Genomic DNA, 18,229 nt, shown 5'->3' with positions numbered 1-18,229 from the left:
TATGTGTAAGGAATGGGGTGGGAGACGCAGCCAGCTAGCCTGTCCTAGGGGAGGCGCTGCCTGGGGACAAACCCATCCTTCTCTTTGCAGAAGACACAAACCAACCCCAACAGAAAACCCCAACTCAGAAACCCAATAAAAACCAGAGGAAGAGAGACTGTGGGAATGAGGGGAGGAGGGAAGTCAGGAGGGTTTGGAGAGACTGACAGACAGACCCAGTGGGGATAGGAGGGTGCATCAGGCAATCCAAGTTTAAAAAGCCCAGGGAGTGACATGCAATGCTGATGCGAGAAGATGCGTTTACAGTTAATGTAAGGCATTTAGACTTCAGAAAGAAGTAAGACCAACCGGATTCTAGATGCAGATGTTGAAGATGGAGGGGGAGCGGGCGGGCGGGGGCAGTTGGGGAGGCGTGTTCAGCGTTTTTTAGGTTGATTTGTAACCAGTGCCAAAAAACCAATGGGTTTCGGTTCCCGGGCGGGGAGTGGGGGTGGTGGTGGTGGGTTGGGAGATAGTCATTGGTGTATGAACACACAGACCACGTCATGGATGAACAAATGAATTTCATAGTGCATTTTGATTGGATGAGTTTTTCAGACGGCGTTGTGCCAATATACAGTTTAAAGAGCAGGCATGAAAAGAGACAAGACAAGAAACACAGTCATTATCCATCGCACGCAGGGCAAACCCATGTCACCCCAGCCACTTGGGGGCGCAGCTGAGGCCCAATGGGCCTCACACCCTCTCCCCCTCCCCCAAAACCCTGGGGACTTGCTCTCCCAGTGGTCTGGCTCCCCCTGCCTCGGCCTGGCTGAACTCTGCCTTCAGACCTAGTGGGCTTACCTGGGAGGCAGAAAGGGGCTGCTGAGGGCTCTTTGCTCAGTAGGGTGACCACCCCCCACCCCCACCCCATCCCCACCCTGCCTCCAGGTTGGGAGTTTATCCTCCTAAAAGTAAAAGGGTCCAAATGCCCACCCTCTATCTTTCCCACCAAGTGATTAGAATTCAGGGCTGGGGTGCTGCCTAACAGATCTCAACCCCAAGTTCATTCACAGTAATAACAGCAAGAACAATAATAATAACCACCATTCGTGAACTAATTCCTGGCTGGTTCTGTGCCAAGCACTTTACGTCAAGCAGTCTGATTTGTTCACAGTTGCCCTCTCCTGTCCTAGAGTGTCAGCCCTCCGGGGGCAGGCATTCTTGTCTGTTTTGCTCTGTCCTCGGCACCTCTACCAGTGCCTGGCATACAGCAGGTGCTTAATGTGCACTTCTATGAATGCATGGGTGAACGTGAGGCTTGCAAGGGTCTGATGAGGTTGGTTATGAAGGTTAGTCCCAGATTCAGGACGAGAAGAGGTAATACAAGTTACCCAAGGTCAAACAGCTTGTAGGGAGGGCTGTTTGACTACTACAACAGTCCTGACATCCCTGAATTGGATCCCATGCCCCATCCTTCCTTCCCACATCTTGTAGTCGGGAGAACAAGCCACTGGGGTCCAATCCTACAGATCTCTTACTGGCAACCAGAGCTTCAACCAACTTCCTCTACTTGCCCTACTGGGGTGGTGGGTCACCTCTTCTAAGATCTTGATCCAGAGAGATTTTGGTTCAAGGCTGTCTTATCTTTGGGTGGGTGGCAAGATAATTTTGATTGTCAGGAGGAGCCCAGACCTCTTAAAAACCTCAGACAGACAATGAGGTCTAAGCTCTGGCTCTCTGCCAGGGAGAGGACAGTGGCCAGATGGAGGTACCCCAATGGGGATAGCCCCCAGCTGGGCATGACCTCTCTAGAGGAAGGTGTCAGGGCTGAGACGAGGGAAGGGGGAACTTTGGGTTCACTGGAGCTGAAGGCAAGGAATTGTGGCCAGAATACCACTTGGGTGGGGGTGTTGGCAGATGGGTTAGAGAATGGTCCCTCTTTGGTGGAGCTTCCCAGTTCTAGAGGCTGACAGGGCAGAAAAGGGGCCCAAATGATCCCTTTCTGCCAGGGGCTCAGTTAGGGATGCCCCAGGGAGCACCACTGTGCCCCCAGGAGTCACCAGGCCTGGCTGCAGGCCCTGAGGTGTGTCCCTCATTTTCCTGAGCATCTGCTTCCTCATCTGTGAAATGGGGCAACACCCTCTTCCTTGGGCCTCGCCCCACCCAGGTCTACTCTCTGTTCTCTGCCTGTTCTGAGCATTGCCCTGGCTTTCCGGCCTCCTGGCTCCTTTCTGGCTGGGTTTGGCCAGTGGAAGTGGGTGGCAGGAGATAGAGGGTGGGAGGAGAGAAGGGTAGGGTATTTCCGCTGATGATCTGTGCCTGGTTTGGCCTGCCTTTGGTGGGTGCTCCGTCCCTCTGTGCCCACAGTTTCCACCAGGTAGCCCCTCTCTGACTTCAGCACCTGGGCAGGCAACAGCTCCCCACGGTGACTGGGCTCCTTCCCTTCTGCCCGGTGAGTGGTCTCTGCCTTCAGATCCCTTCAGTTGAACCTACTAACCTGAACCTCCCAATCTGAACCATGAGTTAATCCATAAAACGCTTGGCACAGAGCCTGGCATGCAGTGAGTGCATGATTCTTGTCACCTATTATTTATTTTTGTTGTTATTATGACAAGGTTGATACTACCCCTGGCCCTTGGCTCTGACATTCTTTGCCCTTTTGCTTCCTCTGCGAGGATCTCCTACCCTCCCCCCAGCCTCCCAAGGGCCCTCAAGCCTGGGCTCACTGGCAAACGGCCAAGGAAGGGGTCTGAGACAGCAGCTCTGGGACCCTGAATCTTCCAGACAAGGGGGAAAGACGATGTGGCCCACAGCCCACCACACTTACATCCAGAGACCCCCACACTGGGAACCTGCCAGGCCTGGGGATACAGGAAGACACATGTCCTGGGGACCCTCCTAAAGTCCTGGGAAGGGTGTCCCCCCATTAACCTGAGAGCCGTGGCTCCCTCCTGCCCATGAGCCAGAAGATGGTTAGTTCAAGCAGGATAGACTTGAAGCTGGTTCCCTTTGGACCCTCAACACTGTGTGCTGTTTGGAGGGCAGGGCTCAGCCTTGAGATCCTTTAAGTGTCTCTGTTTTCTCAATGAGCTTATCCACAGTATCTATTCATACATCAGTAGCCAAGATGCAGGGAATTCACACTGCAGCGCTGGGGGCTTTGGACACCCCCGTCTCCCCACATAGCCCCCTGAAGGGCTGCCTTGTTCCCGGGGGCCCCCGCTTACCCCTCTTTGGTCAAGGTCAAGTGCTGGCTTGCCCAGCTGTGGCTGTCGGGACCCTCTGCTCCTCTGGGACCTCCTCCTCACCTCTCCCAGCCCAGCCAGGAACTGCCCGGAGAGAAACTGGCGGGACACTTACCCCAAACTCGGTCACGAGGATGTCGGTGATGCTGCCCAGAACAGTCACAAAGTCGAAGATGTTCCAGGCATCGCGAAAATAATTCTAGAATGGGGACCCACAAGACAGACATGCCAACGCAGGGCTCCAGGGCTAGCCCCCATGTCCAGCCCAGGGGGCCCTTTAGAGGCACAGCTGCAGACCAGACTGAGTGCCCAGAACAGTTACAGTCAATCAAACAGCAGAATGTACCTCGCTGTTCAGATAGCATGTACTCTGAGTGCCCCCTCCCTCCCTGAGACCCCCTCTGCCTTCCCATGGCTTGCTTGATCCCAGAGGGGGGCCCCTCCAGGTGCTGTTTCAGCCTCACTGGTCGAGGGGCGACAGGGCTGCCCTTCTGGGCTGTGCCTTGATTCTCCAGCAGTTCCAATGCTCCCCTGAGACCTCGGATGCATCATAATGGACGTCATTGGGATCCTTGCAAAGACCGTCAGAGGGAAGGCTTATCACCTGTTTTATACAAGGCAACTGAGGCTCAGAGAGCAAAGTTGCTCACCTCAGGCATCACAGAGGTGAAGAGACAGGATTTGAACCCAAATCTGGGCCAATGCAGGGTCCATGGACAGGACCACGCTGAATCAGGACTGTGCTTACAGCAAACTCGCTAAGACAATGGCCTCTGGGCTCACATCCCAGCTATACTGTCATCCAGCCGTGTGGCTGCGGGCCAATGACTTAACCTCTCTGTGCCTCCGTTTCCTGGTCACCTTGTGGATCTAGTTACACACAAGGCTGTGAGTCCAGTTATAGCCAATGGGTTGTGAACAAGAGGCAGCAGGATTCCCCTCTGGGCAAGCACAGTACTTGCCAGAACTCTCTTCACCCTGGGCCTGGTGACCAGCAGTGTTCCAGGTGGCAGCTGCTCCAGGTGGCAGCTGCTCCGTGAGCCTGGATCTCTGAGTAATTGAAGGCAAACAGCTCCCCCACCCCCGCTCCACTCCTGCTGGGTGTCCACAAACCCTTTGTTGACTGGAGCAACTGAAATGTGGGGGCTGTTTGTTACTGCAGCTTAATTTGATCTATCATGACTAATACATCCCTGGGCTGGATTTTGGTGCAACTGGGACACAGGTATAGTATGCTGCTGTTAAAACACTGAAATATTTCACACAGCTTGAGCCCACAATGAGGAAGCACCTCTGCCTGGATCTAAGGGTGTGGCTCAAATAGCTCTTCTCTCAAGGTTCAGTGGGACCCACGCTAAACACAGGCTTTCCCAGCATTCTCACAAAAGCAGAGGGTGGGACAGAGCTTGGACGCCATTCTAAACAGTCAGCTTCTCCCCTAAGCATCTCACACAGCAGCAGCCCCTCTGCCTCACAGAGATGGACCTGGGCTTTGGAGCCGTGCTTCTCAGGATCAAATTCTTCTAGCATGTATGAATCAAATGTCCTCGGAGTTGGACTGCTTTGGCCTCAAGGCCCTCTTATGGAACATAAGGGTATAACAACAGTCTGATAATGCATGTGAGTCACTGAGTGTGGGGTCTGGTATACAGTAGGGCTTCCCAGGTGGTTCAGTGGTAAAAAATCTGCCTGCCAATGCAGGAGACTCAGGAGATGCTGGTTCGATCTCTGGGTTGGGAAGGTCTCCTGGAGGAGGAAATGGCAACCCATGCCAGTATTCTTGCCTGGAAAATCCTATGGACAGAAGAGCCTGGCGGGCTAGTCCATGGGGTTGCAGAGTCAGACATGACTGAGCATGCATGCATGCAGGTTCTCAATAGATGGATGTTGTTTTAGGATTGAGAGGAACTCAGTTTCCACAGGCACTTTTGGGTATTTAGCTGCTGCTAGGGTCCTACCCATATGTAATCATATTTGACTGTGCAACCTCATAACTCTGCCCAGGGGTGTTCTGTAGCAGCATCCTTGTTGGGGTAATTAACAGCTTCTTTGGGAGCAGCTCTTCATTATGGCTTATGAGCCCTGGGGGATAAATACCCCAGCTCCCTCACCATGGGTGAGATGACCAGAGTATGTGATCTCTGCTGCCTCTCAGAGGTCTTCCATGGAACTGCACTCCAGTTGCCAGCACTGCTAAGCTGCTCAACAAGACACCCTGTGCTGGCAGCCTTCCCTTCTCTGTCTCACTCCCTCTCTCTCTTATGAGGCTTCCTGGGGTCACCTTCCAGATAAATCCCTTGCATTCAATTCTCGTCTCAGGCTCTACTTATGCGGGGCCACAAATACAACTTTCTAGGTGGCTGGCCACATGCTTCAAGCCCCCTGGACTAGAAGCTTCCCTTCTATCATTTAAATTCCACATGGGGAACTTGGGGTTTCATCTAAGACTGAAGGGGAAGGCTCAGTGCAGAACTGTGCAGGATTATCAGGGGTGGAGGAGATGGGGTTCCAGGCCCTGGCAGATTGCATCACTTTACTACCAGAACACTGACTGGGGGAAAAAAAAATCATAAGACACAACTGCGTTGGGCAGTTGGGTCCATGCTCATGATCCCCTCAGCTCTGGCTGGGTGTGTGGTTCTCTCATGTTGTAGATGTAGACACAGAAGCAAAGGGGCTGAATGCTTTGTTTTTGGTCACACGTCTAGAAAGGGGCTGAGTGCTCAAGTATGGGTGCTCCAGGACTTCCCAGGTGGCTCAGTGATAAAGAACCGCCTGCCAATGCAGGAGATGCAGGTTCGATCCCTGGGTCAGGAAGATCCCCTGGAGGAGGGCATGGAAATCTACTCCAGTATTCTTGCCTGGAGAAACCCACGGACAGAGGAGCCTGGCAGGCTACAGTCCATAGGGTTGCAAATGAGTCGGACAGACTGAAGTAACTTAGCACTCACAACATGCCAGGCTTCCCCCTCAGTCTCCAGACTCGCATTACTTGCGTTTGAGGTTTGCAAGAGCTCTTCTGAGGGAGACACAGAGGATGGGCTTTTCTTGTGACGGAGGAGAGAGCGGAGGTGACACAGCCTGAATACAATCAGACTCGAGGTCTGTCTTGTGCCAAAGCTGACACTTTTTACCATCTCAGGAAGCTGAGGTGAGAACCCAGCCTCCGTCTGCTAACACCATAAGCTGCAGGTCATTCTTCTTAGAGAGGTGGGCTAAGCATATTCTCAAGTGCTTGACAGGCGGGCCTCCATATCCTCAGGTCTCACATCTGTGGATTCAACCAACCGCCAATCAAATGGGTTGAGTCCTCGGATGCAGAACCTACAGATACGGAGGGCTGACGTACCTGCAAGCTCTTGGATGCAGTATGAGAACGTGTGATTTGATTCAGTGGCACAGATCATATTGGTAACCCTGGGGGGTCTGCCGTCTACTTTTAAGACAGAAGGAAACTCTAAAGTCCAATTAGCGGCTGGTGAAAAATACAAGTGAATTTTTTCACATCTCATTTCATGGGTCCCCTCACAGAAATCTGTCCCCTATCCACAGATCCCTTTGGGAGTCAACAGACCTCAGGTTAAGGCCACTTGCACTTGTTAGTGGGTCATGAATTACATTATAAAAAGGAGGGGGCAGTACTTTCCTGGCAGGACAGTGGTTAAGACTCTGTGCTTCCACTGCAGGGGGTGGAGGTTCCATCCCTGGCTGAGGAACTAAGATCCCATATGCTGTGGGACCGGCAAATAAAAAAAGGGGGTGGGGTGCGAACATGGAATCAAGAAAATAGACAACCTCAGAGTATAGGGTATATTCTAACGGGAGAGATGGATTCTGAGAAAATTTCATTTCGGTTGTCTGCACTTCTGTGTGGGCTTCCCAGATGGTGCTAGTGGTAAACAGCCCACCTGCTAATGCAGGAGACATAAGAGATGTGGGTTCCATCCCTGGGTCGGGAAGATCCCCTGGAGGAGGGCATGACAACCCACTCCATTATCCTGCCTGGAGAGTCCCACAGACAGAGGAGCCTGGCAGGCTACTGTCCAGGGGTTGCAAAGAGTTGGGCACGACTAAAGCGACTTAGGATGCATGCATGCATGTACTTCTGTGTATTGGGCTCCATTGCAAAGCGTATTTCTTACTGCAGATTGTGGCTAGAACAGTTTGAATACTATGGACTCGGCTTGTCTGGATCTCCGTTTCCTTATCTCCAAAATCATAATTACCCTCTCTCATCACATCATTTAATAAGATGCACAGAGTTTGGTGTTACTTGGGAAGTATGAGAACACCTAAGCATATGGGATCTGTGTGCACTGGAGGGACGCTCAAGTCACCACTGGGGTTGGGGGCAGAGGGGCCAGGTGAGGAGACCACTGCCAGCACCCAGCACTCCTCTGGGCTCTCCCTTAACCCACAGCTCTAGCCCCATGGCCGGACTTACCAGAATCCCAAAAGCCATGACTTTCAGCACACATTCCAGTGAGAAGAGGGAGGTGAAGACGATGTTGAATACTCTCAGAGCATTCTCATAAGCAACAGAGGCCCCGTAGAACTAGATGAGAAAGGAGGGAGAGAGGTGGGGTCAGTGGGCATGGTATTGGGGAACACATGTAGGGGTGTGGGGGTGGCTTCATGGCTGTCTTTTCCTCAGGGCAGGCAGGGCTGGGACACTTGGCTTCCCTCTTGATGTTCTGTGGAGCCAGCCTGAGCTGCAGCCCAGCTCTTCACTGGCTCAGCTCATCTTTTCACATCAAAGCAAAAATTCCTTTCTTGAGCCCTGTCTTACTTAACAGCCAAGATCCTGGGACAGTCCTGGGACAGCCTGGCCGGATGGGGCTCCTTGTGATGCAGGAGGATGTCTACAGCATCTTCTTTGTAATTTTCAAAACTTTTATTTACTTATTTATGGCTACGCTGAGTCTGGCTGCTGCTTGGACTTTCTCTAGTTGTGGCGTGTGGGTTTTTCATTGTGGTGGCTTCTCTTGTTGCAAAACATGGACTCTAGGGCACGTGGGGTCAATGGCTGTGGCTTGAGGGCTTAGCTGCCCTGTGGCATATGGAATCTATGGTGGCTCAGATGGTAAAGAATCTGTGATGCTGGAAACTGGAGTTCGATCCTGGGGTTGGGAAGATCCCCTGGAGAAGGAAATGGCAACCCACTCCAGTATTCTTGCCTGGAGAATTCCATGGACAGAAGAGCCTGGAGGGCTACAGTCCACAGGGTTTCAAGAGTCAGACACGACTGAGCGACTTTCACTTTCATATGGAATCCATAACCTTTACACCTATCTACCAGGTTGCATGTAAAGGCTCCCCTGGTGGCTCAGATGGTGAAGAATCTGCCTGCAATGCAGGAGACCCCGGGTTTGGTCCCTGGGTTGGGAAGATCCGCTGGAGTAGGAATTGGCAACCTGCTCCAGCCTTCTTGCCTGGAGAATTTCATGGACTGAGGAGCCTGGCGGGCTACAGTCCGTGGGGTTGCAAAGAGTTGGACACAACTGAGCGACTAACACTTTCACTTTCTTTTCACTATCACCAGGTTACAGGAAATCCGGAAGATGGAGGAAACCAATGCACCCAGAGGTGAGACAGTTTTCATTTAATTCATCTGGTTTCCTTAGAAACTTAATAATGGGGGGGGGCATGGAATGGTCGGGGGGTGGAGGGGCAGAAGACAGAAATTTAAAAGACAAAAAAATTGGAGACCATGTGTAGCCACTTAGATCTTGGCTCAACAACTCACTGTAAAAGACATTTTGGGGACAACTCAATATGGATCTTCTGGTGTTAACACTAATCTTGTCAAGTATAAGAACATGTGGGAAAATGTTCTGATTTTTCAGAAATGCATACCGAAGAATTTAAGGGTGAAATAGCGTGCTATCATTTAAAGTACTTAAAAAAATAGATGAAATATCCAGAATAGGTACATCCATAGAGACAGAAAGCGGATGAGTGGTTGCCAGGGACTGGGGGAAGGGGCATGGGGAATGAGTGCTAACGGGGATGGGCTTCCTTTTGGAGTGATGGAAATGTTCTGGAAATTGGGGTGGTGGTTGCAAACATGATGAATGTAATAAACACAACAGTACACTTTGAAATGGGAATTGTGTTATGTGAATTTCAACTCAATTGAAAAAACGTGAAAAAAAATAGGTGAAGCAAACAGAGCAGTTCTGTATGGGTGCCCCTGAGGATGGAGACTGGGTGTTTACAGGAGCCTGGATAATCAGGATGTGGTCCAGGAACCTGGAGCATCAGCGTCACTGGGATACTGGTTAGAAATGCAGAGTCCCAGGCCCACCCGGCCCTTCTGAAGAGGAATCTGCATTTTAACAAGATGCCCAGATGATCTGGGAGCAGGCTGAGAAGGGCTGTGCTGTTCTATCCTTCTGTCTTTTGTTTGTTTACAAGTGTTTATGATCTTAACAATGGAAAGATAAAAGCACTTGCTTGCAGAGATGAGTTTTCAGGTGACACCAGGCACTGCTTTTTTGCCTATTCAAACAAAATCAATAGTTAGGACTTCCCTGGTGGTGCAGTGGATGGGAGTCCCCCTGCCAATGCTGGGGACATGGGTTCGATCCCTGGTCTGGGAAGATTCCACATGCCGAGAAGCCACTAAGCCCATTAGCTACAACTACTGAACCCACGCACTAGAGTGGGTCTGCTAGCCGCAACTACTGAAGCCCATATGCCTAGAGCCTGTGCTCCCCAATAAGAGAAGCCACTGCAGTGAGAAGCCCACGCGCCGCAGTGAAGAGTAGCCTCCACTTGCTGCCACTAGAGAAAGCCTGTGCGCAGCAATGAAGACCCAGCACAGTCAAAAATAGAAAACATGAGTTTAAAAAAATCAACAGCTAAATTTATAGAGTGTTTTTAAGAATCTAGAAGTGTGCTAATGTCTTCGCAGGAATTTTCTCATTCAACCCTAATCCCCACCAGGCGTATGGAAGGTGCTATTTTTTAAATAATTCTCATTTCATTGACAGGGAAACCAGGGGCTTTGGAGATGACCAGTGCGTCTCATGCCACTGGTCACTAGCTCAAGGTTCAGTGGTGAATTAAACGGTAGAGCTGGGCTCAAATTCAGACCTCTGGTCTCCAAAGCACAGGGTCAAAGGTCCTGACATTTCACTCTGAAGAGGCTCCTTGGCTCTAAGGGTTACAAGGTCCTTACCTGCCCTTTCCTCCTCATTTCATTCATCACACATTTATCAGGGGGCTCTTGTTCCCTTGGAGTCAGGGAACCCCTGACTCTCTGAACCCCTGGAATGTAGCGGTGATCAGGACTTGTCTCAGCCCCTTGAGACAGGTGGGTGGCAGATTGTCAGACAACCCAATACTGATATTGTGACATGTGCGGTAACAGATAGGGTGGGACTTCCCTGGCAGTCCAGAGGCTAAGACTCCAAGCTCCCAGAGTAATGGGTGCCAGGTTCGATCCCTGGTCAGGGAACTAGATCTCACATGCAAAATTAAGAGATACTGTGCTGCAACTAAAGATCCCATATGCTGCAACTAAGATGTGCAACAGCCAAATAAATAAATATTAAAAAAAAAAAATCAAATAGGATGCTTGCTAAGACTTCATATGGTCCTGGGAGACCAAGGAAGGCTTACCAGAGGAAGGGCTCTGCAGGGGCAGCCGGAAGGGGCTGGCCAGATGGAGTGCTGGGAATCGTGTGACAGGCAGAGGGAACAGCAGGAACAAGGGCTTGGTGGTAACAGAGTGCGGTCTGTCTGGGAAACTTCTAGTGGGTTCCATCTTGCTAGGGGAGGACGGGTGTGTGGGGCGGGGAGCAGGGGGCGTGGTTAAGCCACGCGCGGGGAGGAGGGCTCACCTTCATCATGAGCACGATGGTGTTGAGGGCGATCATGGCCATGATGGTGTACTCGAAAGGCGGGGACACCACGAACTGCCACATGCGGTACTGGAAACTCTGCTTGTTCTGCGGCATGTGCCGGGTCAGGGGTTTGGCGCTGATGGCGAAGTCGATGCACGCCCTCTGTGGGAGAGAGCCCGGTGGCGTGAGGGCCGGAGGCAGGAGCGAGGTGGCTGGACATCGAGCGCTCCTCAACTCACCCAACACAGCTCTCCCGCACATTTGCCCAGATGTCTGCCTCTCTTACCCTCTCCCGTTTCCCATAAACTCATTACGAATGCTTTCTTTTCCCGACAGCTATGGCTCCTTGGTGGCTCAGACGGTAAAGTGTCTGTCTACAATGTGGGAGACCCAGGTTTGAGCCCTGGGTCCGGAAGATCCCCTGGAGAAGGAAATGGCAACCCACTCCAGTACTATTGCCTGGAAAATCCCATGGACAGAGGAGCCTGGTAGGCTACAGTCTATGGAGTCGCAAAGAGTTGGACATGACTGAGCGACTTCACTTTCACTTTCACGGCTCCTTGAGAAGTTCAGTTCAGTTCAGTGACTCAGTCACGTCCGACTTTGCGACTCCATGAATCACAGCAGGCCAGGCCTCCCTATCCATCACCAACTCCCAGAGTTCACTCAGACTCAACATCCATCGAGTCAGTGATGCCATCCAGTCATCTCATCCTCTGTTGTCCCCTTCTCCTCCTGCCCCCAATCCCTCCCAGCATCAGTCTTTTCCAATGAGTCAACTCTTCGCATGAGGTGGCCAAAGTACTGGAGTTTCAGCTTTAGCATCATTCCTTCCAAAGAAATCCCAGGGCTGATCTCCTTCAGAATGGACTGGTTGGATCTCCTTGGCCCATTGAATCCCCTCCGCAAACATGATCAGTGGGTACTGTCAGTAGCCCCCCTTTGCAGATGAGGAAAATAAAGGCTCAGAGAGGTTAAGCCACTTGCCTAGGGTGGCACAGCTACCAAGTGGGTGAATCTCAAATTTCAACCAGAGTCTGAATGGTTAAAAGCCTAACCATTCTTTCTTCTCTTAAAAAATTGTTATTGAAGTATAATTGAGTTACAACATTGTATTCATTTCTGCTGCACAGCAAAGTGACTCAGTTATACATATACATATTTTTTTCATGGGCTTCCTTGGTGGCTCAGTCAGTAAAGAATCTGCCTGCAATTCAGGAGGCCCTGGTTCGATCCCTGAGCCAGGAAGATCCCCTGGAGAAGGAAATGGCAACACACTTTAGTATCCTTGCCTGAGAAATCCCGTGGACAGAAAAGCCTGGCCGGCAACAGTCTCTGGGGTCACAGAGTTAGACACGATTTAGACTCTAAACCACTGCCAACATTCTTTTCATGTTCTTTTCCATTATGGCTTATCACAGGATGTGGAGTATAGTTTCCTGTGCTATATGATAGGACTTTGTTTTTTATCCATTCTATATAGTTTGCTTCTGCTAATTCCAAACTCTCAGTCCTTCCCTCCACTCCCCCACCCCCCACACATGACAAGTCTGTTCTGTCTGTCTGTAGATCTGTTTCTGTTTTGTAGACAGGTTCATTTGTGTTGAGGTTTAGATTTCACTTACAAGTGGTATCATATGGTATTTGTCTTTCTCTTTCTGACTTATTTCGCTTGGTGTGATAATCTCTAGGTCCATCCATGTTGTGAAGCCTAACCACTCCTTCTTACCAAATGTTTAGCTTCTCTTTCTTTTTGAGGGAGGCAGACAGGGAAGAATAATGATTACTTAGTCTTAAGGGCCAAAGAAGCAGAGGAAGAATGCATTCTAGGTCCTCTTCCTAGCTTGGATGATTCTAGAAGGGCAAATAGTCATGATTATACTCCCTGGTGGACTGGATTTTCTTTCGTTCATGTTCTCCACCCCTCTCTGGGAGAGACTGTACTTCTTTGCCCCCACTGAAATCAGATACGGACATGAGACTCGCTCTGGCTGATGAAATGTGAGATGTGACACGTGTTTTGCTGTTCTCTTTTTTAATCTGAAGTTTCTCAGAGGGGAACCAGAACAAAGACGACAGGAAGCCTGGATATGCAGTCCAATCCGTTTGTGCATGTCTGGCACTGAGATTTTCGGGATGCTTGTTACTGCATCACAACCCAGTCCAAACTGACTGATACACACACAACCCCTCTTTCTTCTGGGAACCCCAAGAAGAGCTACCCTTCATGCAGAGTGGCTTCTGCTTGGAGAATGCTGCTGTGCCCTCCCCAGATGCCCCCAGAAGCTGGTTCCTCTGTGTGTGTCTGTGTGTGTGTGAGTGGTGGGATGTCAGCTTTTAAATGGGGATGCAACTGGAACGTGGTACCTCATTTTTCTCCAGGCTGTACTCCTCCATCATCTTGTCCCCCTGCTCCTGGAAGGTGATGATGATCAAGGCCACAAAGATGTTGACAAAGAAGAAGGGGAACACCACAAAGTAGACGACGTAGAAGATGGACATCTCCATGCGGTACCCGGGGCTGGGGCCCTGGTTCTCGAAGGTGGCGTCCACGGAGTGCTTGAGGACCCTGTGAGAACCAGGGTGGGGAGCGGGACAAAGTGAGGCAGGGGAACAGGGATGGAAGACAGTATCAAGAGGAGACAGAAAAGAAGGGAAGAGTAGTCACTGTTTCTGACAGCGGTCACAGTGGTTGCTTTATGAAGCCATAATCTTCCCAACACTTTCTGTCTTTGGGGAGTGTTGACAACAACATCAGTATTGTTGTCACACTGCCCTGTATCGAGGGTTTATTATGTGCCAGAAAAGGTATTCAACCTTTTATTTATTTTTCCAGTAACCCTCTCAGGGAGGTTATTACAGGCTCCACGTTGCACACAAGGAAACTGAGGTTCAGCAATTCAAAGTGACTTGCTGTGTAGATCGCCCACTGAGATGGGGTCAGGTTGGGATTTGAAAACGGGTTTGTAGTCATGTATGGGAGTGGGTAGGGGGTCATGGAGGCAGGGGTGTGTGTGTGTGTCTGTGTATTTAAGCACAGGTGGTGGTGGGAACTGAGGAGGTGTGATGAGCTTGCACATGGGAATGAGTGTACCCGTGGCTGCTCCGTACAGTTGCACAGGTCACGCACTGCTCAAGGGCTCTGCATCTAAGTGGCACCGTTCAGCTTCGTGTGTTAACGATGACAATTTTTTTTGCAGGGAGCCCTAAAGTGCCTTCTTTGAGCGAGATCGTTAAGTATTACTGCAATGCTTTTCTGACAGATGGAAGTGATGTCTGTTGAGAAAGGGGCATCTAAAAATTCACTCAAAGGTGTCTAATGGGCAAGCACCGGTCCCACGTGTGTGGGTACTGTGTGTGGGTGAGTAGAGAGGCACGTGTTGGTTAGGGCGTTTGGTGAGCGAGGGAAGCAGGTGAGGATGCTGAAGGCACAGGCTGCAAACTTACCAGACCTTCAACTTGGATTCAGCAGAGACCTCTGGGAGGAGGACCGGGACTAGGGTGGGGAGACCGAGGCATTGCTGAGACACAAATTCAGGGAGTGCCAGACCCCTCAGTAATCGAGGGAAACAGCATTTTACCCAAATGTCTAGTCTTTTCTGGAATTTTTTAAAAAGATTTTTTTTGTTTGATGTGGACCATTTTTAAAGCCTTTATTCAATTTGTTACCATATTGCTTATGTTTTATGTTTTTTCAGTTTTTGGCTTTGAGACATGTGAGATTTTTAGCTCCCCAACCAGGGATCAAACCTGCACCTGTTGCATTGAAAGGCAAAGTCTTAACGATTGACCAGCAGGGAAGTCTGAACTGCCAGGGAAGTCTCATTCCTGCAATATTTTAGAAAGTCAAAAGAAATGCCCCAAAGCCCACGATGAACAAAATATCAAGCATTTAAATCCTGGGGACTTCCCTGGTGGTCCCAGTGGTTAAGATTCCACACTTCCAGTTCAGGGGGTGTGGGTTTGATCCCTGATTGGGGAACTAAGATCCCACATGCTGTGTGCAGCATGGTCAAAAAAAAAAAAAAAAAAACCTAAAAAAAATTAAATCTGGGGCTTCAATTTTAATCTTGGCACGAGTTAGTCTCACCCATATCACCCCAGCCCTAACCCTGTCTGGGATGGATAGGTCCTGACTTGGAGAATGTCGAGTCCACAGCCCCGTCTTGGAGGTTTAAGGGGATGTGACCACCTGTGTATCTACGTGCAGCCTTTCTGCAAATCAGAAACAGTGCCTGTTCTGGGAGCGTGAAGCATACACTCAAGGGTTAGGTGAGCCGAGAGATGGCTGGATCTCCACCCTTCGAAGCCCAACCACACGTGGGGGCTGCCACTCTAGTGCATTTTGTATCTTGCATTGTCCCCACTTCCGGAAGCCAGGAATGAACCTCTCCTTCCCCCAGACCTGTCTCAGCACCGGACTCTCAGACCCTTCTCTCTCTTGCCCCCGGGCCCCCGCCCCTCCGAGCTCCTCCTGGCCCACTCACTGTGGCCAGCCTTCTCCCGTGGACACGGTGAAGAGGGTCAGCAGCGCCCACAGCACATTGTCATAATGGAACTCATACTTCTTCCACTCTCGATCCCTCGCCTTTACCTCATTCTTCTCATAGAGGAGGTACTTGCCGCTGCCACAGAAAATGGGGACCGTTAGTAAGTGGAGGGGTTTCTCCAGTGGCTCAGTGGTAAAGAATCTGCCTACCAATGCAGACCTCAGTTCCTCCCCCGGGTCGTGAAGATCCCCTGGAGGAGGGCAAGGCAATCCACTCCAGTATTCTTGCCTGGGAAATCCCATAGACAGGGCAGCCTGGTGGGCTACAGTCCATGGGGTTGCAAAAGAGTCGGAGATGACTTAGTGACTGAGCAACAACAACAAGTAAACAAAGGGAAACCCATCATTGGCTCCAGAGAGAGAGAGAGGAGGAGGAGGAGGAGGAGGAGGAGGGGGGTGGGGCCACCAGCCCACACTGCCTCCCACAGCCTGCAAAGCAGCAACACCCCGTTTCTCCCTGGAGCGTGTGCATCCACTGGGAGACACATCCATGAATGCCACAGCCTGAGTCCAGGGGAGAGGACTCAGATACTCACATCCTTTTCTAACTTGAACACTTCTACTCCCAACGGTGGGAGCGTCAGGCTTGCGGGGTGGTTAAGAGCAAGGAAGGAGAAAGGCACATTTTGTGGTTCATCAGACCAAGGTATGCAGCTGCTGCTCCTTCTCAGGGTAGGATACAAAGGTCAGCCCCAGACTCTTAGCCTAATGCCTGGGATCTTTCCAATTTCAGCCAACAAAAAAACAGCCGGGAGTCCTTTGCCACATAGTAAAACGGGCATCCCTGATGGCTCAGCGGTAGAGAATCTGCCTGCAAAGCAGGAACTGAAGGAGATGTGGGTTCAGTCCCTGGGTCAGGAAGATCCCTTGGAGGAGGGCATGGCAACCCACTCCTGTATTTTTGCCTGGAGAATCCCATGGACAGAGGAGCCCGCTGGGCTACAGTTCATAGCGTCACAAAGAGTTGGATGTGACTTAGCATGCACGCGTGCACGACCCTTTATACTGGTGACAAAAGCTGTACTGACTGGGCATTTGGTTAGTGAGAGGCTCAGCACTTTCCTGGACTGAGTCTAGAACTTCCCATCAGGAAGATAACCCAAAGATGGGGGGATTTCACGTCCACAACCTCTGAGCTACAATTCCAAAATCCAGAAAGCTCTGAAAACCTAACATTTTTTCCCTAATGGCAGCTGGCACATTCCAGCCTGAAGGTCAAATCTAGACTTGTCTCTGGGTTGCCAGTAAGCTAAGCAGTGGTTGTTTACATTTTAAAATGTTTTTTAGTTGCTAAGTCACTAAAATGTTGTTGTTTTTAGTTGCAGACTCTTTTGTGACCCCATGGACTGTAGCCCGCCGGGCTCCTCTATCTACAGGATTCTCCAGGCAAGAATACTGGAGTGGGGTAGTCATACCCTTCTCCAGGGGATCTTCCTGACTCAGGGATCGAACCTGCATGTCCTGCACTGCAGGTGGATTCTTTATCTGAGTCACCAGGGAAGCCCTGAATGGTTGAGACCAAATCAAAAGAATTCACTCACGACAGATAAAAATGAAAAGAAATTCAGTTTCCAGAAACAAAGTTTGATTGGCACACAGCCATTCTGATTCCTTTACTTATTGTCTGCAGCGGCTTTTGAGTTTCATTTGTTGTCATGGAAGGTGTATGCAAAGTCAAAGTTAGCTACTATCTGGCCCTTGACAAAGTCTGCCCATCTCTGATCTAATGCGTTTGGCAACAAAACCTGACCCAGCTGGATGTGAGGCTTTGTTCTTGTTATTTATCCCATTTGGTGCAAATAGTTGCATGTTTCCTAGCAGAAGTATTGCATTGGATCACAAGGCTGTTTTAATCAACTGAAGGTGTGAGGTGCTATGTGGGACATGCGCCTCGCAATTTTTCTAAAAATCTCAACATATTCTGAATTTATCCGCCTGTAAAGGTTTCCTACAAGGAACTAGATGGGTATTGCTATCCCCTACTTGACAAAGGTGGCAACTCATAAGTTGAGCAACCAGCTTAGGGCTCATGGGGCAGGGACTCTTATTCTACAACTGATGTTCTACTTGCAGATCCAAGCTGCAGATCCGGGCCGCCCTCAATACCCAAGCCCTCAGTTTCCAGGTCCAAGATGAAATGCAACAGGACCCTACGGTCATCCCCCTCCTACCGTATCCTCAGCCTGCCTTTTGTCTGCGGAAAAATTTCAGCCAAAAAATAAGTTTAATCAGAGGGGTGAGAAAATGCAGAAGCAAAGGAAAACAATCAAAGAAGACTACATTAATAACAGTTTAGTCATTAAGCAGAGTCAAGGGCCTTTAGCTCCTTCTCAAGGGCTATAGATAATATCCTGAGCCATATCCTGTGAGCTGTCTTACAGAGACTGAAATCCCCCCAGGTGGAAGACGTTAACTACACGATGACCAGACTGTAGCCAGACATAAGCTGCCGTGCAGTTCTGAGAATGGGCCTCAAGGAGATGCAAACAAACCGACCCTGGAACTGAAGGTTGACTGTACTTAAAACAATTAAGATGCTGCTGACCAATTAAGTGACCAATCTGAAGATGACCCTCACAGCTGGCTGTGCTGTTTCTGCATGT

General features: G+C 50.2%; 1 protein-coding gene and 1 non-coding gene across 8 annotated transcripts in view; both read right to left on the bottom strand.

Annotated features, from left to right (window-relative positions):
* Positions 1 to 18,229, bottom strand: part of CACNA1A (calcium voltage-gated channel subunit alpha1 A) — a 253,311-nt gene that overhangs the window by 33,915 nt on the left and 201,167 nt on the right. For 6 of the 7 annotated variants that reach the window (XM_024993853.2, NM_001075129.1, XM_059887937.1 and 3 more), the window contains 5 exon segments: positions 15,565 to 15,702; positions 13,445 to 13,646; positions 11,075 to 11,239; positions 7,672 to 7,782; positions 3,343 to 3,426 (listed from right to left, as the gene is read on the bottom strand). In XM_024993853.2, the coding sequence (XP_024849621.1) occupies positions 3,343 to 3,426; positions 7,672 to 7,782; positions 11,075 to 11,239; positions 13,445 to 13,646; positions 15,565 to 15,702 (700 nt within the window). 7 annotated transcript variants of the gene reach the window in all.
* Positions 6,489 to 6,549, bottom strand: MIR12000 (microRNA mir-12000). The gene has a single exon (NR_162328.1). It is a non-coding gene; the product is annotated as a microRNA mir-12000 (primary transcript).

Source organism: Bos taurus, chromosome 7 (genome assembly GCF_002263795.3).
Source record: "Bos taurus isolate L1 Dominette 01449 registration number 42190680 breed Hereford chromosome 7, ARS-UCD2.0, whole genome shotgun sequence".
NCBI lineage: Eukaryota > Metazoa > Chordata > Mammalia > Artiodactyla > Bovidae > Bos > Bos taurus.
The sequence above is the reverse complement of the archived record's forward strand: the minus strand, read 5'-3'. Positions and strand labels throughout refer to the sequence as shown.